We start from the raw sequence: 23,886 nt of genomic DNA, 5'->3' as shown, positions 1-23,886 counted from the left end.
TCATAATTTGAAGTTTAGACTATTTACAAAAAGTCATAATTAACTTTTGAGTCCATCATTATCCTTTATACACTACCATAGAAGTAACAGTTAAGTTACAGAGAATAAGTTAAGTTACCATAGAAGTTACAGAGAAAGGCTGACACTTGATCTTTTTTAACCTTGGAATTTTTTTACCAATTTTTACCAATGTTTTAAGAAGAGTTCTTCAAAGCAAAATTTTTATAACTGTTACTTCTATGGTAGTGTATAAAGGATAATGATGGACTCAAAAGTTAATTATGACTTTTTGTAAATAGTCTAAACTTCAAATTATGAAGAAATAAATCCTGAGTTATTACAAGAATTGTAACTATATGCAAATAACGTAGATACTCGTAACTACCACTAGAGGACCAGAAGCAGTTTTAAAAGTGGATAAAAATGATAGTGTGAAGAATTTCTTTGTGTTTTTAATTGTAAAAGTGTCAGAAACCTACAGAGAAAGGCTGACACTTGATCTTTTTTAACCTTGGAATTTTTTTACCAATTTTTACTAGTGTTTTAAGAAGAGTTCTTCAAAGCAAAATTTTTATAACTGTTACTTCTATGGTAGTGTATAAAGGATAATGATGGACTCAAAAGTTAATTATGACTTTTTGTAAATAGTCTAAACTTCAAATTATGAAGAAATAAATCCTGAGTTATTACAAGAATTGTAACTATATGCAAATAACGTAGATACTCGTAACTACCACTAGAGGACCAGAAGCAGTTTTAAAAGTGGATAAAAATGATAGTGTGAAGAATTTCTTTGTGTTTTTAATTGTAAAAGTGTCAGAAACCTACAGAGAAAGGCTGACACTTGATCTTTTTTAACCTTGGAATTTTTTTACCAATTTTTACCAATGTTTTAAGAAGAGTTCTTCAAAGCAAAATTTTTATAACTGTTACTTCTATGGTAGTGTATAAAGGATAATGATGGACTCAAAAGTTAATTATGACTTTTTGTAAATAGTCTAAACTTCAAATTATGAAGAAATAAATCCTGAGTTATTACAAGAATTGTAACATTATAATAATTATTATTTTCTTCTATACAAAAATTAGAAAAAATTTTATTTTTTTTTGCACAAATTCTAGGCCCACTTTCGAAGCTTCACATTTTAATGCTCATTAGTACTAACAGTTAAAATAATAAAAGTTATCTATTAAACATTTTCAGCACACACACAAAGATGTCATCGTTGAGCTAGTTTTTACTATGATGCCACATTATATTCATTTCTTATTACTTTAAGCAGTTTACACTTAATAATTTTTTAATATTTTGTTTTTAAAATCTACATCTTCCAAAATTAATGCTACCATTTTAAAATAATGTAATTGCATTTAATTATTATCTGAGAAGTATGTGGCATTTACCAATTGATAGAATAACTGTCCGAGTTACATCTCACATCTACATTCAAACATCTTGTCATTTAATACTTCTAGGAAGTGTCGTAAACAAAAATGGTGATCCACAGCAGAGAAAGTTGGAACCATCATGGTGGATCACTTTGAAATTGTCATTCACAGACAATTCAATGTGATCCACCATGTAAGGCAAGCATTCTTGTTGCACAGTGGTGAATGATTAGACAAATTTTATTATTTATTTTACTTTTAAATACCCTGTTGTTGGTTTGTTTATTTGTACAGTTCTATATGGTTGTTATTGATATTTTATATTATGTATATTCAATAAATATTTATTTATTTATACAATTTTAACATGGCGCAGCTTAGCCTATATTACTCTTGTGCCAATCAACAAACCAATCGCCCATCCAACTTTGCAAACTGCAGAACGCAAAATGCCTTACCTGTTGCAAAGTTGCCATTTTCATTTATGGCATCTCATAGATGGAGTAGGTGACAAGATGCTTGAATGCAGGTGATATGAAACTCACAGTTACTGTGTTGATTGGTATATGTCACATACTCTTTAGGTAATAATTAACATAATTACATTAATTTAAAATGGCAGCATTCTTCTTGGAAGACCCTGTAAATTTTAATCTTTTTATCATGAAAGAAAAGTTTTTACTAGAGTCTTTCAACATCCAAATGTTTGTTTTTTGAAAACTCTCCAGTACAAGTAATAACAAACATTTTATAAGCTTCTTAGTTATTCTTGACATGCAATGGTTGTAAAACATTTACTAGATATTTGTTCTGTAAATTTTATTTTCCTAACTAAAATATAAAATAGTTACTGAATAATTTTGCTTTATGTATTTTTTAATCTTAGCTATTAATTTTTCTAAATACAGCCTTATAGTACTAATTCTTTTAACACGTAATGAAAGTTTAACTATAACTATTGGTGAATGAGTTTTCATTTTTTTTTTAACATACAAACATCATCATTTGTTTAAAAAAATTTGTAATAAATTTTCGAAATTTATATTTTGACTCTTAAATAGTTATCTCCGTTTGACATGTCTGAAAATGTCCCCGACGACATATCACCGAGATTACCTCCTTATCGAGAAGGAAGTTACGACGCACCCGATAATGTGGAATCGGAAGATAATACGATGCAGCGTCCTCGAAGTTCTACGATCGGTACTGCCGGAGACGCTCACAAAGAAGTTCGTAGGAAAATATCTGTCGGAAAGAAAGTAGATGACTCTCACGCTTCCCAAACAAAAAGTTCAATAAGAGATATGTAAGTTTGAATGATAAGTATAGTTTTATTTAAATATTATACAGAATAAAATAACTTTTAAAAGAATTTGGATGTTTTTGTTTAATATTATTTTTTAATGTTATCTGTCTTGTTTCTTTATAAATTAATCTTATAATGGAAAATATCAAATGTTCTTACTTATTTATAATGAAAATGAATTAAATGTTTAAAAATCATTATATTTTTTCAGTTTCAAGAAAGTGGGTACTACAGTAAAAACACCACCAAATAGTGTTAATAATTCACCAGAGTTAGATGGGAAGAAAGGATCTTGGCGACAAGCTATTTTTAATAGAGTACAAACACCAATAAAGCAAGGTAAACATGCATAAGAGATTTTAACAATAGTAAGGACTATAATTTAAAATTATTTCCCAAAAAATCAAGCTTAATACATTTCTTATTTATCTGGATTTGAAATTTTAAATTTAAAAGATGATAATATTCTAATGGAAGTTTTTTTAATTGTAAATTTATTATTTCAGAAAATCACGATATTCACACTGATGAAAATGATAACGAAGAACTTCAAGAAAAATCAAATGTACAAACTAAACGTTCGGCAGCCGCTCTGCGATCTCTTTGGAAGAAAGCAATAATGGAGCAAATTTTACTTATTCGAATGGAAAAAGAAAATCGAAAATTACAAAGTAAGGTTTTATGATTATCTTGAACTGTAACAGGCCTTATTGTAAGGTTTTTTCATACTGCACAAATATCAGTTTTATTTTGGTCAAGCTGATAAATCCTAGCATTAATAAACTGTTTCGAAAGACATAAATGGAAAATAAATTTTATATCTGTATAATTTTTAATTTCAATCATTGTTCAATCTTAATCGTTAGACACATGCAATGCGCACTGTGTGCCTGCATGTGATGTAATTTAATCTATGATATGTGAATTATAGTTTTAAATGATAATATTAATGTTGGACTGCATAAAAAATATCTGTTGTATATATTCAATACAAATGTCAAATCCTACCAACATTCCTTCCATAGTCTTTTTTTTTTTATTTTTATTTTTTATTTTTTTTTGGCTGAGTAATATATAATTTATAATGGAAATAATATATGCATAATTTAGGTAAATATTTTAACTTTAATATAGCCAGAAGAAAGAAATTCATATAAAACCCAAAACCAGATAATTAATTACTGCACAAATATGTGATTCCAATTGCACAATTCAAAATTTTTACTACACGTCTTGTGTCCAGTTACACATTAGAATACAAGGTCTGTTCAAAAAGTATTGGACCTTTGGTCGGCGAAAATACATTTATTGATTTTGAGGTACAAAACCCTAATCCCCTTCAAAGTAGTCTCCTTGGTAATGTATACACTTCTCCCAGCGTTCCTGCCATTGCTGGAAACACCGCTAGAACACATCTTTTGGAATGGCCATCAGCCGGTCAGTCGGATTCCGCACGATGTCTTCTCTCGACTAAATTCGGGTTCCTTTTAGCGGCATTTTCAGCTTGGGAAATAGCCAAAGGTCACACGGAGCCATGTGGGGAGAGTACAGAGCGTGACAAACCACAGGAGTATTGTGTTTGGCGACGAAAGCCCGAATCAGATGCACAGAATGGGCGGATGCGTTATCACGATGGAGCTGCCAAGTTTTGATCAACCACAGATCTGGTCGTTTGCGTCGCACAGCATCGGAAAGACGACGAAGGACCTCCTGGTAGTACTCCTTTGCGATGGTTTGGCCTTGTGGTGCGTACTCACGACACACCACCCCACGAGAGTCGAAAAAACTATCAACATGACCTTTGATATTGCTGCGGACCTGCTGCGCTTTTTTTGGCCTCGAGGATCGTCCCCGAAAGCCTGCTGAATCATGCGAATGGTTTACGCGCGGGTATTGCCAAGGTTTTTGGGAAAATTTGATGTAATATCGCTGCTCACGTTGTTCAGTCATTTTCCAGTTTAGTGGAATCCGACAAGAGCGCACTACATGACCTCACTCATAGGCCGATTGCCAAAAACTGATGCTTCCTGCAGGTGGGAAAAAATTCAGGGCTGTGCATGACTGTCCCCTCCACAACTCCACCGAAGGAGGCCTCTCGGCCATCATTGGTTTACGCGGAAAAAAAAAAGGTCCGATACTTTTTGAACAGACCTTGTATGAGCTGAACTGTAATGGTAAGCAGAAACTATAAAGTACAGTATACAGTGGTGCCTCGTATAACGTACTTAATCTGTTCCAGGTTCACGTCCATTATACGAAACGCATTTTCCCATAGAAATACATGTTAAAACATATAATTCATTCCGCAGCATAAAATAACCATACTGTACCAAAAAAAAAAATGAAAATGGAGCAGTAACCAATTATGCCCAGTAGTCAGATGTTGTGAGGAGGAGGTGGAGGAACACTTTCTTCACACATTCATACAGATACAGACTTTTTACACATTGCAGCAGATCTCTTTTTATTGTTTTTTAATCAGAGTCAGATTCAGGAGAGGCTACTGGGGCTTGCAGGGTCAACTCCTCTTGTTCCATCCTTTGTTTTTTGGCAGCTGGCTTCTTGAAAAACATGTCCAAGGTGGTCTGTTTCTCTCTGTTCTTCAACACCTGTCGGAAATGACGAGCAAGGGTGTCATTGTATAGATCATTGATCCTGTTGGCCTCAGCTCTGCTCTGTTTGGATAATGAGTTTTGGTAAACTCCTGAACCTCTCCCCATTTGACAAGGAAGTTTTTGTCAACTTTCACTCCTTCTGATAATTTCTTGCTTTGTTTCAATTGAAATCACCTTTCTGTTTTTTTAGAAGCCATGATTTGCACAACACTTGAATAAATGTAAATATCCTACACTGAGGTGATATATGTAATAAAGAAGGGAGCAAGCCAAATCCCAATGGGAGCTCTGCACTTCAGATATACTAATAATATATTATAAAAATAGCAGATCGTCATTGGCAATGGCAAAAGAGTGGAAACATCATTCGCACTTGTTCGCAGAAAGTCCGTTGTTCGCCTCACATAACTGCCAAACAGAAAGTCCGTTGTTTACAGCCAGTCCATTGCTCGAGTCATGTAACGGCCAAACAGAAAGTCTGTTGTTCATAGTGTCTGTTATTCGAGACATACATTGTACGAGGCACCAATGTATTAATGATTCTGAAGTGTGTTTAAGATCTTATATATCAAACTGGTGACTATATTGAGGAAACTTTAAATTATTTAAGTTTCAACACAAGTCTTTTTATTTTTTAATACTGTATTTTAAATTTACTTGATACTTGAAAAGAATACAATAAAACAGACTTAATCAGCTGGAGATTACATTATAAGTTTACAATCTTAAAATTTTATAACAAAAAAAATTGTTAATTTAAATAAAATAGAAGATTTTAATATATAGTCTTAATATGTATTTAAGAGATTCATTCAATATTAAAAATGAAATTTTTTCTTTTGCTTTGAATTTAATCCTTTGTAATGTTTAATATTATAACATTCTGAAGATAGAATAAAATTTTGGAAACATTTAAAGAAATTAGATACTTGTGACATTTTTTAGAAGCTTTCTAAAATATGAAATCATAATAGATTCTAATTTAAAAACAAAAACATTTTAACATGACAATATTTAATAAATTATTATATATGGGGTATGTTCTTTATACATATAATATCCAAAAATAATACCTTTTTGTTTTTTCTAATTTTTTATTATTTATTTATGAAATATAATAATATTTAATGAAATTTTATAAGCTTATTTAGTCTGTTTTACTTGCTATATTCACCTATTTTCATTTTTATAAGAACTGTATACATTTTTGATTGTGTTGTTATAATAAAAGTAATTTAGTTTAGTCAATAATATAAATTTTACTCTGATAAATAATTTTTATTTACAAATGAATTGTTACTAATTAAAAACATCATTTAGTGAGACAGAGTGCAGTATCTAGTAAACGAATGAAATTAGATTATGAAGAAATAACTCCGTGCTTAAAGGACGCAGTTCAGAAGTGGGAAGGATTTCTTAATGATCCTGATCGAATAGTAATGCGAATAGACTGGCAGAAACTTCAAGATTCTGTGAAAATAGGTAAGAGCTTATCTTTTGATGTTTTAAACTGTATTTCTAATTCTGAGAATAATTGTTGGATAAAAATTTGGATACCTTTTGAATAAGTTTAAAATATAAACAATGCACTATTTACTAATAGATGTGAAATTAAAATCATGTGATTTAATTTAAGAGACTAAGCTATATTAAATTGACGTTTCTACAGAGCTGCTATCATCATAGTTTATACACAAATACACAAAGTCCAAAATAAATGCTACCATTTTAAATTATTGTAATTATGTTAATTATCCGCAAATGTTATAATGTACATTAAAACATCGGAAAACTGTTAAAGTTTCACATTTGCCCATTACAGTGATTCTGACTTTGCAAACTACAGAACACAAAATGCTTTCTCTGTTGAGAGTTGCCATTTTCATTTATGGCAATAACTATAATTAGTAGACGACAAGACATCTGAAGGCAGATGGGGGATGAAAGTCTGACAGTTACTATTTCAATTGGTGTATGTCACATACTTTTAATGTAAAAATTAACATAATTACAATAATTTAAAATGGTAGCACTCTTTTTGGAAGATCTTGCATTTGTCTCTGACATTAAAAGCTTCAAATCCAGGTTTCTGTATGGATTCTGATTAGGGATTGCAATCAGGCAGTGTTTTCAATCCAGCTGGAATTTTGCTTGACCAACATCATTCCAGCTGGATCCAGCGCATATGTATTTTTGGTACAATAAAGTGTTATCTATCTATCTATCTATCAAGCAATTTAGGGGTTTTTTTTAAAGAAATAAAACATTTTTTTAAAAGATACTTAAGAAACTTTTATTAGTTAGACTAGTCACTATAAATCAGTAAAACTTCTTACACATTTAGGTAGTAACTTTGGTTCAGTTTAACACTTGAAATAGAGATAATTAGCATTAAATGTTTAGTTAGATTATAATTATAATGTAATATTTAAGTTAAATAATAGAAAAGGTAATTCTACTAATCAATTTATATTAATATATTATATTATAATAATGTAAGGGCGGATAATCAGTAGCTAAGTGGCTATCAGTCTTACCAGTGTTCTTATATAGGCTCTACATATCAGTCTGTAGTTATTTATAGGTGTGAAATCCGTGATTTTTACACCGATGTTGGAAAAGTCTTTGTAAACAACTCCCAGGGAAAAAACATTCTTGGTGAGAAGTATATTGTTTTCACACTTAGGTGGGAAAGTTGACACTTAACTGATCAGAATGCACTGTAAGTGTCAACTGAAGTCGATCACATGACTCATTTCCCACGAATAATGTATAAAAGCTCGAGTCCCCGGAAGCTTTGTGCGATCCCTCGGAAGTTATACTTGGTAGATGTGCTATATTTGTCTCCATACTCCGGACCGAAAAGACATACAACCAACCACAGCCATTTGAACTTCCATCGCCATTAACGAACATATTCAACGAATGCATATTAGACATATACACATAGAGGTATTTGTATTTTTTAGAGCTTTGTGAACTCTCTCTCAGACTAGCCGGTAAAGCTATTAGAGCGTCCCTTTTGTATAGTGAACTTATTTAATCACATTTAACCTATGTATCCTAGCTTAGTTATATAAATAAATGCTTGTTTAGTTTTTAAACCTGTCTCCTGTCTCTGAAGGACACCTTCCGACTTACTGACGCACTCCCCACTCAATTTTTTGCCCTCCTAGCCATCCCACAAGCCGAGAACTGGTTTTACCAACCTGTTTCAGAGTAAGTGGTCATTTGGGATGAGCCCAGTGGCCCACTGCTAATCTCACATAAGTAATTTAATTATTAGTGTTAGTAAAGTAGTGAGTAAGTAATTAGTAGCAGTCTAGTAGTTAAATTAAGGAATGAGAAGCCCATCAAAATATAAACACCATTGTTGCCACTGACGGATTGAAAACCACCAACACCATGATTGCAGCTTTCGTTAACTCAAAAAACAACATCATGGCCCTCTTCTCTCTCCACCCTGAGGCCTACACTTGACAACAGAATACTACAGTCAACTGGCAAATAGATCAGCAGAGGTAAAAGGGCTGGAGGTGCAGTGTAGAGAGGGTGTAGCAGGTATGGCACGTGCTGCACTGAACAGCAACATCGCTCTCACTGCCGAGTGATAGCGCACATTGCAAAACGGCAACGCCAACAACGTAGACTTTTGCGCCATTATTTAGAAAGTTAATTGAGTATTTGTGGATCTGCAGCACTGGATCCAGCAGGCCGAAGAATGTGATGAATCCAGCTGGATTGCTGGATGAGGATCCAGCAATTGCAATCCATAATTCTGATGTTAAAGCACTAGTGTGGAGTCCAGCATTGTCATGTTTCAGGATTTGTCCATAGTTCCAGCACCATAAACTACCATTATCTTGCATAAATTTTTTTGGGGGACTCATTTTCAAGAGTTAAAAACTCCATAACTGTTTACTGTTTGATTTGCATCAACATTGTTGAGAAAGTATCATACATCTTAATCACAATTAAATTTGAATTATAACAGATTCAATGTTCCTCTATGCATTAAAATATAGCTAATGAAAAAGAACCATTTGTTGAAACTTCTTGCTAGGCTACAACTCCTGTATAAAACATTTGTGTGAAGCATTACTGACTGAATGCCCTATGTATATTTAGGATGATAACATAATATAACCAGTTGTGTTTTTGTATGATTTTAAGTTCATAAATTGGTTGTGAATCAACAGTTTATGCAAATAAACAAATCTATGCAGTCATGGTTAGTAACAGCTATGGTTACCCAGTCATTGTAAGGTAGGTGAGACAAACATGCGTACAATTTTTATAGGAATTCTAGATTGGATGTAATTGTTCTATCAGAATAGTTTATACAATTCAGGAAAGAGTAGAAGAGCTTGTTCTAACTTACAGACATAGACACAATGTCAGACAGACAGCAGACATTTCTTATGGCTGACATCCTAATAAGCCAAAGTCAAACTACACTGCCAATTTTGTGGCTCTACTAAAAATTTCTTAAAACAAGAATGGTACAAGGCAAAGAAATCAGGATGTCTTCAAATAGCTATTGACAATGTATCAGCGATTGCTTTGCTTTCTTCAGTACTAAAACAAATCCAGCAGTTGTTCTGTGAAATGAAACTGCTATTGGAATTTCTCGATCATCTGTTTATTAAATATTAAAAAGGTAGAAGTTCATCCTTACAAGTTAGTTACTGTGCAAGCAGGGGCAGTGCAAACAGTTGGATTGCACAAGGCCCCACGATCCTGCATAATCTAACTCTTGCAAAATTTAAAAATTAATCATTTCATTATTCGCTAAGTTAACTAACTTTCACTAATCTATTTAACAGATGGTATGTTTACCATTAATATATTATTTTGTTGTTCGAAAAACTGTTATTTTTTTATTAAAAGGCACAGCATGACAACCTTGCACCGGGCCACCGCTATTTTTCAGGCTGCCCTGTGTGCAAGAATTAAGTGTAGATGATTTCAACTACAGGGTTGAATTTTATGAAAGTTTCACAAATCTATTATGGGACAATCCAGGATTACTTCATTACTTATGCTTCTCTGACAAAGCAACTTTTTATTTGAATGGTTAAGTCCACAAACAAAACTACTACTATTGGACATCCACAAATTCTCCATGTCACTTGCATAGGCCAAACTCAAATGCCACAAAAATAAATTTATGGACTGGACTATTGGCAGATAGAGTACTGGGCCATTTTTTCATTGAGAAGAATCTAACTGGGCTCATGTATTTGAATCTATAATGAGGCAATTGATGAAGTGTTTGAGAATGTAACACTGGGAACCTATATTTGATGTGGGCAGTGTGGTCCATCAACATGAAAGAGCTCCTGCTTACTTCCAAATAGACATCAGAAGTACCTTAGATGGGTTGTAGCAGTCAATTTGTATAGACTCCAATATCCAGGAAACATCTCCTGATTTAACACCCATTAATTTCTTCTTATGGAACATTTGAAAGCAGTTGTTTACTGAGAGCCATTGCAAACTGTAGATGAACTGTGAGAAAATATTTCACAAGCTTGCCAAGAAATAATCCCCAAGATGGTGGAAACTGCTGTTTGTTCATTTTATCATTGACTGTTCTACTATTTGTATGTGGGAGATCCTCATTTTGAGTATCTGCTTTAAAATTTAAATAGGAGAGTATTCCAAATAAAAAATGAAAAAATGGAAAGCAGAATAAAGTACTTATTTTCATGACAGACGAGTATTAATAACTGAATTATGCATTCAATTAACCAAACATTAGCCTAATAATACCAATGAATGAAATATACTAAGTAAAATTAATAATTCATTCACATATTACAACACTGTATGAAATACTCCAATGAAATTTTGTAGAATTATCTTGCTCATAGTGAGCATATCTTCTTTCTTTTAGTAGCCATTAAATTAAATACTAATCGTTAGTTCTGACATGCACATTATTACAAAACTGGTGCCATGTAACAGGACTTATATTAACTTTACTTGATTGTGCCCATAAAGCTTTGCCTACTAGTTTCTCCACATGATCTCCTTTGGGAAACACTGCATAAATATTACAATAAATACAAAATTGTTTATGGCAATTTTTTTTATTATCTTACATTTTAATAATCCTATAAATTATGGGAAGTTAATTAAAGATCTTCAAAATTAATGAGTAATTATATATTTATATTAAAAGGAATTCCGAGACATAAACGAGGAGAAATTTGGCAGTTTTTGGCAGAACAGCATTGTCATCATTTAAATGCCAGCATTAGTATCAGTGAAGATATTGACCTGACTATGCCCTACGAGGACTTATTAAAGCAGTTGACGTCACATCAACATGCAATTCTTATCGATTTAGGTAGGTTATAGTATAATTGTAATACTGATAAGAGTTTATTAGAAATTTGAAATAGCCATTGCAATCAATCTTTAATTAAATAGTATTATCCTGCACAATTTAGAATACATTTGCTTTTTAAATAGATAAAATTAAAAAAATTAGTAGGTTAAAATAAAAAAAAAATCATTGAAATGGTAGTAATAATTATAAAAGTTATACCTTGACAGTGGTGGATCGAGCACTCAGAGGGCTTAAGTGCTACTGGTTTCCAGGTCTCCTTGTTCTAAATACTAAGTAATACTATTAAATTAACTTTATTACTTGATAAAAATACTGATCAGTCAATTGTTTCCTTAAAAATAAATTTCTAAATGTCTAGATGAAGTTGGTATCTATTCCTGAAGTTTGCAGAATGTATCTTTTTGAAGCTGCTGACTTTCAGAGGCCTCAAGTGCATGCTTCTTGTGCCTTTGCAATGATTCACACTGTGCCTAGGATATTTCACTAGCTGATTTGATCCAATTTGTTATCTGAGAATTATAATAAATGAAAGGAATGAGTTAATTGCTTTCTTGAAATATTTAGCTTTAAATTTTTTTTCTTATATTCTCGTATCTGGTGACGCAGTCCAGTCAACAGTAATTTAACATAATTAATCTATGATAAAAGGTGTAATTCTAGAATCAACGTGTTTAATAAACAAAACTGTTGATTATAGTTATCAAAATTGTTAAATGTGAAATGTTTTCAACCTCAGTTTGGACCATCCTCAGGGTGCGTCCTCACAGTTCTGGAACTAGTCACGGCTCCGGGTAAAAGGGCCTTGAAATGGGGGTATCAAAAATGATCAGTAGTATATTTTCATTTTCAGATTTTACATTTCACTTCCATGGTGGCCAATTCTATAAGATTTTTAGTTAAAGATAAAAGTTAACTGGCCATTTCTATCGTCCACATCATCCGGCCGCCCCCACTGTAAGCCTGCCGAATTCATACTTGGCTTTCTAAAAGGCCCTCTTGGTAGCTTCAGGGCAGAAAGGTTTAAAACGAAAAAAAGATTATTTCCATTGCATTTGTATTTTATTTACAATTTTTCTAAAAATAGGAGGAACAAATATCTTACACAGATTTTATTTATTGAATAATAAGGATACAAGTTTCTCATATTTCCATTAGGTACCATATTTGTAATTCATTCCATTAAGGAGACTTTAGGTATATAATTTGTTTACTTCATTAGTAATTCTGTTACTTGAAATTATATCTGTTGTTTCTGTTTCAATATATACACTTTTTTAATTTAAAAAATATGTATATTTTGTACATTAATGTGTACATATGCAAAATTTGTATGCTATTATATATTGAAAAAGACTCAGAAACTATAAAATTCTGTGTAACAATTTTATTGTATGTCATAATTCTTTTTTTTATACAAACTATAAAGTTTGATAAAGGCTCAAAAATGTTATTTAATATGGGATTTTAAATGTGGATTTATGTTATTTACTTTACAAAAATTAATTATCTGGAGCTCACACCATATATAGGGGAGACCGGGGCAACTTCGGCATGCGGGGNTAAGAGATATGTAAGTTTGAATGATAAGTATAGTTTTATTTAAATATTATACAGAATAAAATAACTTTTAAAAGAATTTGGATGTTTTTGTTTAATATTATTTTTTAATGTTATCTGTCTTGTTTCTTTATAAATTAATCTTATAATGGAAAATATCAAATGTTCTTACTTATTTATAATGAAAATGAATTAAATGTTTAAAAATCATTATATTTTTTCAGTTTCAAGAAAGTGGGTACTACAGTAAAAACACCACCAAATAGTGTTAATAATTCACCAGAGTTAGATGGGAAGAAAGGATCTTGGCGACAAGCTATTTTTAATAGAGTACAAACACCAATAAAGCAAGGTAAACATGCATAAGAGATTTTAACAATAGTAAGGACTATAATTTAAAATTATTTCCCAAAAAATCAAGCTTAATACATTTCTTATTTATCTGGATTTGAAATTTTAAATTTAAAAGATGATAATATTCTAATGGAAGTTTTTTTAATTGTAAATTTATTATTTCAGAAAATCACGATATTCACACTGATGAAAATGATAACGAAGAACTTCAAGAAAAATCAAATGTACAAACTAAACGTTCGGCAGCCGCTCTGCGATCTCTTTGGAAGAAAGCAATAATGGAGCAAATTTTACTTATTCGAATGGAAAAAGAAAATCGAAAATTACAAAGTAAGGTTTTATGATTATCTTGAACTGTAACAGGCCTTATTGTAAGGTTTTTTCATACTGCACAAATATCAGTTTTATTTTGGTCAAGCTGATAAATCCTAGCATTAATAAACAGTTTCGAAAGACATAAATGGAAAATAAATTTTATATCTGTATAATTTTTAATTTCAATCATTGTTCAATCTTAATCGTTAGACACATGCAATGCGCACTGTGTGCCTGCATGTGATGTAATTTAATCTATGATATGTGAATTATAGTTTTAAATGATAATATTAATGTTGGACTGCATAAAAAATATCTGTTGTATATATTCAATACAAATGTCAAATCCTACCAACATTCCTTCCATAGTTAACATTCCAATAGACAATATGCAAAGCTTTTTTTTCAGTTTACAGCAGTATTTATTACACAAAATTTAAGTAAAGCTTAACATGCCGATCTTGCCCCGGTCTCCCCTAATTACCACACCATAACTTATTTGTAGTTAATTAGTATTTGTATGAATCTTTAGTGTAATACTTTGGTAATGTTTTACACACTGTAATGGCTAAAGATTCATATCATAGTGTAGGAACAAGAGACATCAAAAAGAGCAATTGATATCAAATTTTCACTTCTGATGATGTAGGTGTGTCTATTATGGTGCACTTTTGGAAGCTATTAATATAATTTATTGCTCATCAATACAGTTACAGGTAATAAATTGCATCACCACAGGGAAATAGATGCTTAAGTATTCCATTTAGCATAATGTATGCCAGAAAATTTGCTCCTCCACTAACTTTTATTAGTAAAAATATGAATAATACATTCGTCTTAAGCAGTCCCGTAGACAGGAATAAATCATTGGGGGCGAGAGGGGAGAGGTCGAAAAAATGCTGACAGGTGTTTTTCTCACTTCCAGACAGCACTAGACCTATTAGTTACAGCTCACAAGATGTTCCACCTCACTGTACACAGTGATATTCCTATAAGAAAAGCAGTTAAAATGGAATTGAAGTAGGCCAAAACCTTAAAATTTTCATAACTATCCATTAAAGAAGTGAAGAAACTTCTTTTTAATGTAATGAAAATCTTTCATGCCTAGTCACTGCGATACGCGAAAGTCATTTATAAAAGAAATTCTCTGATTAATGGGATAAAACGTTAAATATTATCGTGCAGTTTTGGCATTATATTTTGCGAGATTGTAATTAGAATAGAGCATAAATCTGCCTCAGGCATGGCAAATTTAAATTACTTAAGTCGGGATTCTATTGATTTCGTCGTCGTAAAGTATTAGCGAATAATTTAACGTTTTATTGTTTAGATACGTGTACTAAATGAATGGTAATTGTACTTTTTGATGAATTAATACTTTACAAAAAACAAAAAGTATGAAAGTTCAATTACACCAGACTGTTTCATCACGTAATCAATGTTATCATTGCGTGTCGCCCTGTGTCAACAGTGACATTTATTATCATCAAACGTGTAGCAAGTACAGTACACTGGCATATTGACTCATATAATTGGAAAATATGTAAATAATCCCTATTCAATTATCTATTTTTCTGTATTCTACTTCGTTTACTTAAAAATTTCCCCTTTTTTCCAATGACAATACAATTTCTCCCACAGTACGTTACAGTAGGTACGTAATTGTTCTCTTCGTCTAACCTTAACCATTTAAAAAAATCCAGTTGCTTAACTTTTCCGGCATAACATTCTATTCTTTCTGTGTATTCATGTATATACGTACAGTATATAAACCGCACTGAAGGTGTGCTTTTTGTTTACATTTGGCTGGAGACGAGGGGGGTGCTTGTAAGCTAAATAACTTAAAAACGTCAATAGGCAAGCTGGTAGTTTTTATTCCTTTGTCAACTTGTATTATATATTTATAAGCCACGACTGACAACTTAAATAGTTATCAGTCATGACTAGCCGGATAGTGGCATCAAGGGTTATCCTTCGTAACACTTCCTTACAATACGCAAGTGGAAGTGTATTAAGTTATTGCTTAAGATACACAAAACACGTTAACAAAGCATTTTAAAAACGAGTTAACTGATAAATATGCAAGCGTGAGTAGGCCAATTAGTTACGCTTCAGATTGCCTAATTAATCGATGAAAAATTTAACAAATGGCCTACCTAACTGTGTGCTTATTACCATAATTATACCGGAAATTTAAATGCGTTATATTATATTTATGGTAAAGTAAATAGAAGATATTAAATATTTATAGAGGAGAGTGAGAAATGAATGGATTTTTAAACAAGTTTTTCGGACGTTTTAAAACAGAGGTAAACGTTTCTTTCGAAGGGGGGGGAATTCGTTGGAGTAATCGATTTCGATCACAGATGGCGTCACCTGTCCGGAGTTAAAATACCTTCACCAATTTCTGATTTCAGGAAGAACCTTCCCTAATCATCCTTATTACAGTCAGCCCCTGGGTCCCGGCCAGTTAGCCCTTTTCAATTTGCTCAAAGCCTACTCTCTTCTGGATAGAGAAGTCGGATATTGTCAAGGTCTCAGCTTCGTAGCGGGGATTCTGCTTCTTCACGTGAGTGTTTTATTAAATCTTCTCGTGTTAATTTAAATTGGATGCGTTTTCATATGGGAAACTTTCAGATGTCGGAGGAGCGAGCCTTTGCCATGATGAAGCATATTCTTTTCCATCTTGGATTCAGGCGACAGTATAAACCCGATATGGTAGCTTTACAGGTAAGTCCGTTTGTGTACCGTACGTGGTAAGTATGACGTATAATGGCCATTTTTCTGTGTTTAGATCCAAATGTATCAGTTATCCAGACTGGTGCACGATCACCAGAGGGATATTTATAATCATTTCGAAAAGTACGACATCAATCCCACTTTGTACGCCGCTCCTTGGTTCCTGACTTTATACGCCTCCCAGTTTCCCTTGGGTTTCGTGGCTAGACTGTTCGGTAGGAACCGTTTGCGTGTTTAAACAATAGCAGCAACGTCACTAACGTTTTGTTTTGTATACTTCGCAGATTTGATATTTCTCCAAGGCATAGAAGCCGTGTTCAAAGTTGCTCTTGTACTCCTGTCTAGTCACCGAGAACCGTTATTGCACTGTCACGGTTTCGAATCCATAATGGAGTTCCTCAAAGTAACCATGCCCTCGATGGGTATCATTCAGATGGAACGGGTATTCAATCAGGTAACGAATATTCTTCGTTAAACAATGCGTGGAGGTCTTTAAGTGTTCTTATCGTTAAGATTTCTTCAGGTTTTCTCCTTGGATATCGGTCGAAAGCTGCAGGCCTACGAAGTGGAGTACCACGTTTTGCAGGAAGAAATGGTGTACTGCACCGAAAGAGGCAACGTGGGTTACCTTGACAAGTTGGAAGAATCCAATCGGAATCTCAAGAGGCAGAACATGGAACTGTTGGAGCAACTTCAGGCATGTTTGCAATTTAGAAAATTGCACTTTTTCCAAAACTGTATTTAATCATTCTCGTTCTGTAGGTGGCGCACGGTACCGTATCCAGTCTGGAATCTGCTGTAATGTCACACCAGAGTACAGTGAAGAGGTTAGAGGGTAGAGTTCGGGCTCTAGAGGACGAGAGGGAGGCTTTGATGCATAGCGTGAATATCATGAGGAGAAGATTGGAGAAGCTGGAAACCGCCCAATTAAGTTCCGAAGCGTCGTCACCTTCCGAAAGTAGAGCACCCTCTCTGGGTGTCATCAACGCCTACACGGGAGGAGAACGTGAAGAGGAGGCGGCTTTGGCTTCCCTCATCAAAGGAGCCTCTAAAGAGACCCTAGAAAGTTTACTCTCGGAAGAAGTGGCAATCGGCGACCGGAAGTCGTGCAGCAGCGGTAGTGACGTCAGCGAGTGCAATTCCGACATAGGTAGCAGTCTCTGACGTGTCTAGTTGAAGGGGACGTTCGAATTGTGTGCCAAAATAAAAGAGCGAAGCCAGTTCGTCGAAACTAATCATTTATCAGTGCCTTGGAATCACTAACTCGTGATATTTCATTTCTAGTCATAGAGGAAACTTTCCGCTTGTTCTAGTAGAATTTTTTCTACTTTATTTTTTTGAATATTGTAGAAAAAGAGAAGAGCAGAGTTTAGAGCTTCAGAAAAAAAAAACACACACACAAAAAAAAACAGAAAACACAGGAGCGGATGTTGAGAAATTAAGATGTAACTATCTGTTTCCAATAAACACCTTCATATCTATTATTGCATGGAACGTTGTTCGCTGTAATCGAAGAATAAATTTTCTTTTTTAATGGCACACTAGACGGGCTGCAAGATTCCCCAATGGCGAAATTTAATACATGGCATTCTGTTGTGCGCGAAACTATAAAATAAAATAAAATAAAACACGCGCAGGAAAGCTTACAAGCCACCAGATATATCCTGAATCGGTACGACTCGAGGATCATGATTATTTGGTGCCAAGAACCCCACCTGATGCCGCCGACCCTGTCGAGGTCAAAGGTGATGTTGCGAGGGAAGGTCGATGCATGGCCGTCAGGCTAGGACGTGATCCTAAGGATACCCAGGAGGACTTTTCGTATCCTCTCTCTCGACAGATATCGGTTCGGACTAATATAACTCGAGGTTGTTGCACCCCTTTTTTTTTAGTTTTCTTCTTTGTCTCGTTGATCACTTTCGTTACCAAAGTTAGTGTTTGAGAAGTTTTCCTCGTTTTATTTTAAATCTCTGTTCCTCGGGCATTGTAAACAGAAAAATATATTATGGACATACAGTGATTGGATTATATACGATTTGATTACTGGTGCTGTATATTTAAGGTGTTTTGTTTGTGTGAGCTGAGTGTTAAGGTGTGTTTTGATTCCTGTTTAGGGAATTTCTGCAAATAGTTTCGGACTTTTTACGGGGGTTTATAAATAAGTTACGTTTCATTCTTCTATCGCCGCTCAAACCTTATTTATGTGTGATTTTTATCTTTTAATTTTCTAATCGAGTCGGGGATATTTTTAGCCCTATACGGGAAGCTAAATTCTCATTAAAGCTCGGACAAATCAATACGCCCGAAGTATTGTTAGTTATTGTATTAACTGATGGAAAGGGCCTTTTACATTTCGTAATTTCTCTCCAAATTCGGCCATATTTCTTTTGTATTCTTGATCTATAAGGAAGCGATGCGGGTTCACCCACTTGGCTCAAAAAAGCCAGTCGAGGGGTTGTGTTACAAAACATATAATACGCATTGAACGACAAGGATCTCATTTTAAATAAATTCTGTAAGGTCGAAGAAGTAAGTAAATCTGCAATTTAGTTCTCACACCGGTTGACCGACTTTTGGACCACCCCGACAATTAATGCCATAAATTCCGCGCCGTAAACTCGAATGGCAATGCCATATTGCGCGTTATCCGGCGGCGGATGTTTACCGGATTTGACTGTCGAGCAAATTTAATGCGGGCCGAGCAGAAGGGGGTGCTTCTTTCCCCCTTGCAAACGAACTCGTATATCACTCGTCGGCGCAGATTGCATCGCCCAATCTCGTATCGAATTCGGGATGCAGGACCGGATTTCAATAAAAGAATACGAAACGGGCAAATTTGCAATTCATAATGCCGGGGATGGCATTCGTCACGTATCGCGTTGAACGTAGGACGCATCGATGCCACCTCATCCATCATCTTACCTATCTCTTACAGTCGGCGCCCAATGCGGGAGCAGCATCCTCACATAAATCTGTCAGGGGAGGATGGAAGTAAATAATTAAGTAGACGGCCCATTGAAGTGTCCGAAAAATGCATCCGGCCGTAATTACGGAAAATATTATTTACAGTAATGAAGATAAATAGGACCGCCGAGTGTGTTTGTGTGTGTGTTTGCGCGAATCCCAGTAAGATGGCGGATATCGTTCCCACATCGATGATGATGATTGCATTCACTCTCGCATTAGTATGATGTCTATCATGGATACTTTAATTATAGACAAACGAAATGTATATATAACAAAAGCTTATTCGAGGATTATCTTAATGTATTGCTCTTCTCCATTAGCATTAATGCCCGATTATAATTTTCGAAGTTTTACATGCTCGATAAGTTCCTTTCGTAATCGTTTTAATGATATCCTGATGACCCTCGTTAAAATCTTGACGATATTTCATTGATTTTCGTTAAGAGCCTGTGGATAATGTCCCATTGATCCTCATTCGGAGCCTATTGATGATGACAACAAATGGCACTTAATCGAAGAAGGTCTATGATTTGGAATGTCGCCTTTATTCGGTTAATTTCTCCTCAATACTACATCTTTCTCTAGCATATACAGTAACTATTGCAATCATCATCATCGGTGTTCATTAGATTCTTTTAATTGGCTGAAATTTAATTTTAGCCAATTAAAATAAGTTACCATCAAGTAGTACACGAATTCGGACCCTCCTCTACATTAAGGTTCAAAGTCATACTTACCTATTTAATTAGCGTGAGCTGTAAGTCTTTAATGTAAAGTATACTTCACTGGTGTGCGACACGTGCATCTTCACGAGGCCTTGCTTTAGAGGCCTCACGCTTGGTTAATCTCGTCCGATGTCGTCTCGAAAAGACCTCCATTTTTCACTGAGCCTGGCAAAATACGGAGCCAGTTCTGGTTTATTTGTTATTGTTTTCACAGTAATAATTATTATTGAAGAATTCTTTACTAGTAATACATAAGCAAGGCATGAAAGTGGGTGCAGCGAGACCCGGTCTAGACATAAATGCGGGGGCCCCACCCCTGTCCGAAAGTCATAAAAATATATGAATAAAATCAATAAAACAAATAAAAACAGGTTTTTCACTACCTACAAAAAGGAAAATTTAATTTATGTCATTTTCCTATCGCGTGTTTTACATGAAAGACTATAGGGCCCTTACGACGTAACGAGCAAGGGCTAATGGCACTCCTCTACGTAAACCTGCAAATAAATTATTCTGGATTAAAGAAGAATTTTTAAAATGTCTTAATGTGAGAGGCATATTTAAGTTTAAAACACTCGTATGATATTTCTCAAATTTTGAGGCCACTACGTGAGAGGCCCGAGCCAAACGACCAAGCTGGCGCCTCCTCTGTCTGAAACTTCATACGAGTCTACGCTCGGATCGAAAAAGAAATTTCAAATTGCTTTAAGGTAATAAGCATAATTTTTTTTTTTTTAAGATTAATGCCCTTATATTTGTATGCCCGAATCGTTTTAGATGCCTCAAGAATGGCATTTTAAGATTAAGGACCTTATATGCCTAAATCACTTGTTTAGATGACTGAAGAGTGGGATTTTTAAAGATAACTTATAAAACAAAGTTACGGGGCCTCTCGTATGTCGTAACTTATATGACACTCGACAGGCCCTATAGTATCCGCCAATTAAATTAATAAATCTGTTGTCTTCTTCTGTTTGAACAGTCATCAACAAAAAAAAAACTTTCAGCCCATTTGAAATGGAAAACCGTTTCTTGTCAACACCCATTTCGTTTGATATCCGTTTCGGTATGGTAAATGGATGGGTGTCTCACGCGTGACGGGTGGTAATGCCTCCCACGTGACCACCCGTTGTCACGCGCAACACTGACGAATGCCCAGTCGAAGGTCGAAAGGAAAAAGAAAACAAAGAGGGGGGTTCACGAGAATGGAATGTTTAATAGAGTGAACTATCGATCGAATTTAAAGGCGTGACGTCTTCCTCACATACACACACGTCACGTGTTATTATTTTATGCAAATAATTAGGATAGGGCTTCGACACAACGGGAAGGGATCAGTAAACGAAGAGGGACGAGAAGTTTGTTTTTTTATTTTTATAAAATTTTATCTGAGTGGTTAAAAAATCAAGAAGACGAATGAGTCAGGCTACGCTGTCCAACAGCGATTTATGTGTAGTTGTTTTAACAGAGTAACATCGGCGTATCCATTTATTCTTTCGAGCTGTCTCCGTGTCATCCGGGGCTGGGGAGGACACAAATTTATAACCTGGTTCCGCCGTCCTTGTTAAATTGCACAAACATTCCTTTACTCAAAACTTCAAATTTATATATGTATACACACATATACACACACAGTGGCGGATCTATATAAGGATAATGGGTTTAAACCTACGGCCTTAACTTTTAGAGGGCCCTAGACATAGCTCGAAGTATGCAATTGTTAAATACAGTAAGTATAAATGTAAAAAAACAACACCGTGTCTGTGGCTAGTGTTTCTTACACCTATGGTTCGTGTATGAAATTTATAATTTAAAAAGAGCCCCCCCGAAGAGAACTCGAGCACGAGATTCACACCCCCGCAACACGAGGGAAGGATTGAGTCGTGCAATACACCAATACTTTCTTCCGTGCTTGTACAATTAGAAGAAGACTGTACTCTTATTAAATGTGAGGGATGACATACCTTGTTGAATCTACATAAACTTCTTACACGGGGTAGTGAGCTATTGTTTGCGTGATTGACGGCTCATTTATGCTTTTATAGTTTCGGTGTAGCCCTTCGTGAAGTGAATAATGATTGCCCGGTTCGGTCAAAACTTATCCTTTTCTAATAGGCTTACCTGAAAAAAAGGGAGGGGGGAAAAGAACATCTCTTCGGGCTCTGCGGGGTGGTTGGCATGACGCACACCATTTTGGATACCGGTTATTTTCCTGATAATTTATCACTCTATAAATCGATAAAATATATTCTATAGTACTGTGTATTCATTCGCCACAACGTCGTGTTTTTCTGTATACGAGAATGGGACCACGAAACGTTTTTTCCATCACGTTTCGGTCTAATTGGATACGTAAAAACGGGGGAAAAACGCATAAATATTGCATCTTCCCCCCCCCCGTTTTTACCTGTTAATTATACAAATAGCGAGCTAAGTGAAAGAATTAAGCGTTAATTAACACCTTCCTAGTGTTATACCTTCGTTAATTGGTGCTATTTAACAACAACAGCGATCGATTTCGGTAGTTTGGAAGCCGAAAAACAATAATCCGTGCGTAAAATCGATGCAGAAAATATTCGAAAAATCCGCAGCTGTAATTGATAATGGAAATCGGTTCTGAGTGGGAGGGCGCTGGCGATTGTTTTCGTGTGAATTATAGTGTAATATCTTCAACGCAATTCGATGGGAGTTGATTTTAACGAATGAAGCTTTAAATTAAAAAAAAAAAAATAAAGAAAAATAGAACCGAATTCGGCCATTACTTCGTAACAAGAGAAGGGTGTGAGCCTACCAATCGGCAGGACTCTATTGTTCTCGCCAATTTGCCCTATCGCAGGAAACAATTGAGTGCTTCATCGCTTGTGTATACACAAGGGGGCTAGGTCAACGCTAGCGGTTAATCGGCGATCGGACATACTTGGCCGTTTCCCGCCCAAAACCGGCAATTTGGTGGGAAAATAAAGGGTTGTGGCTTAGGGGGGGTCCTCTTGATGGATGGTGGCGTCTGCCAGAACAATCGTCGGAAGCCGTCCGGGCAAGATGGCGTCTTCGATACAGACAATTCATGGAAATCTAACTGATTTTGCCCTATATTGTATTAGTTTTAGGTATTTTATGTTCGTGAGATACATAGTAAATCGATGATATCTCCTTTAGGAATTAATTTATAATTAAAATATAAGGTATTTTTTACAATTAGATTGTTTCTAATTCCGTTTTTTACGATTCGTTATTAGTTAGCTCGACAAACAGAACGTCCACACCATCGCAGATGATACGCGAATGTGTGAATATTTAGACGGATATTAACCGAATATATATATATATTTTTTCATAGATATTCGAATATTTTACGACATAAATTACACGGTAAAATATAGAATAATATTCAATTTGTATAATAAATACAGGGCGAAATTCTGTAAAGTATTTATTTAGGTAAGAAGAAATTTTACTGCTCGGGCGATATTCAAAAGAGAAAATTACTGTTTACACAGATCTGTACAAAAACCCCCCAGGTAACAACAAGTCTACGTGGACAGTCAAACAGACGGTCTTTGG

At 34.6% G+C, this 23,886-nt stretch overlaps 1 protein-coding gene across 1 annotated transcript in view; it reads left to right on the top strand.

The window, feature by feature from the left end:
- The window catches only part of LOC111639743 (TBC1 domain family member 1-like), a 90,741-nt gene extending 72,624 nt beyond the window's left edge, over positions 1 to 18,117 (top strand). Inside the window, exons 11-21 of the mRNA XM_023385687.1 lie at positions 2,451 to 2,695; positions 2,907 to 3,034; positions 3,202 to 3,366; positions 6,631 to 6,792; positions 11,498 to 11,665; positions 16,312 to 16,463; positions 16,532 to 16,624; positions 16,689 to 16,848; positions 16,918 to 17,087; positions 17,157 to 17,330; positions 17,396 to 18,117. Of these exons, the coding sequence (XP_023241455.1) occupies positions 2,451 to 2,695; positions 2,907 to 3,034; positions 3,202 to 3,366; positions 6,631 to 6,792; positions 11,498 to 11,665; positions 16,312 to 16,463; positions 16,532 to 16,624; positions 16,689 to 16,848; positions 16,918 to 17,087; positions 17,157 to 17,330; positions 17,396 to 17,797 (2,019 nt within the window). The 3' untranslated portion in view covers positions 17,798 to 18,117. The remainder of the gene's footprint in view (positions 1 to 2,450; positions 2,696 to 2,906; positions 3,035 to 3,201; positions 3,367 to 6,630; positions 6,793 to 11,497; positions 11,666 to 16,311; positions 16,464 to 16,531; positions 16,625 to 16,688; positions 16,849 to 16,917; positions 17,088 to 17,156; positions 17,331 to 17,395) is intronic.
- Positions 18,118 to 23,886: the final 5,769 nt, after the last annotated feature.

The sequence above is a fragment of the Centruroides sculpturatus genome, unplaced genomic scaffold (genome assembly GCF_000671375.1).
Source record: "Centruroides sculpturatus isolate CEXI.00-Female unplaced genomic scaffold, Cexi_2.0 scaffold212, whole genome shotgun sequence".
NCBI classification, from domain to species: domain Eukaryota; kingdom Metazoa; phylum Arthropoda; class Arachnida; order Scorpiones; family Buthidae; genus Centruroides; species Centruroides sculpturatus.
Note: the sequence above shows the minus strand (reverse complement) of the source record. Positions and strands in the feature narration are given on the sequence as shown.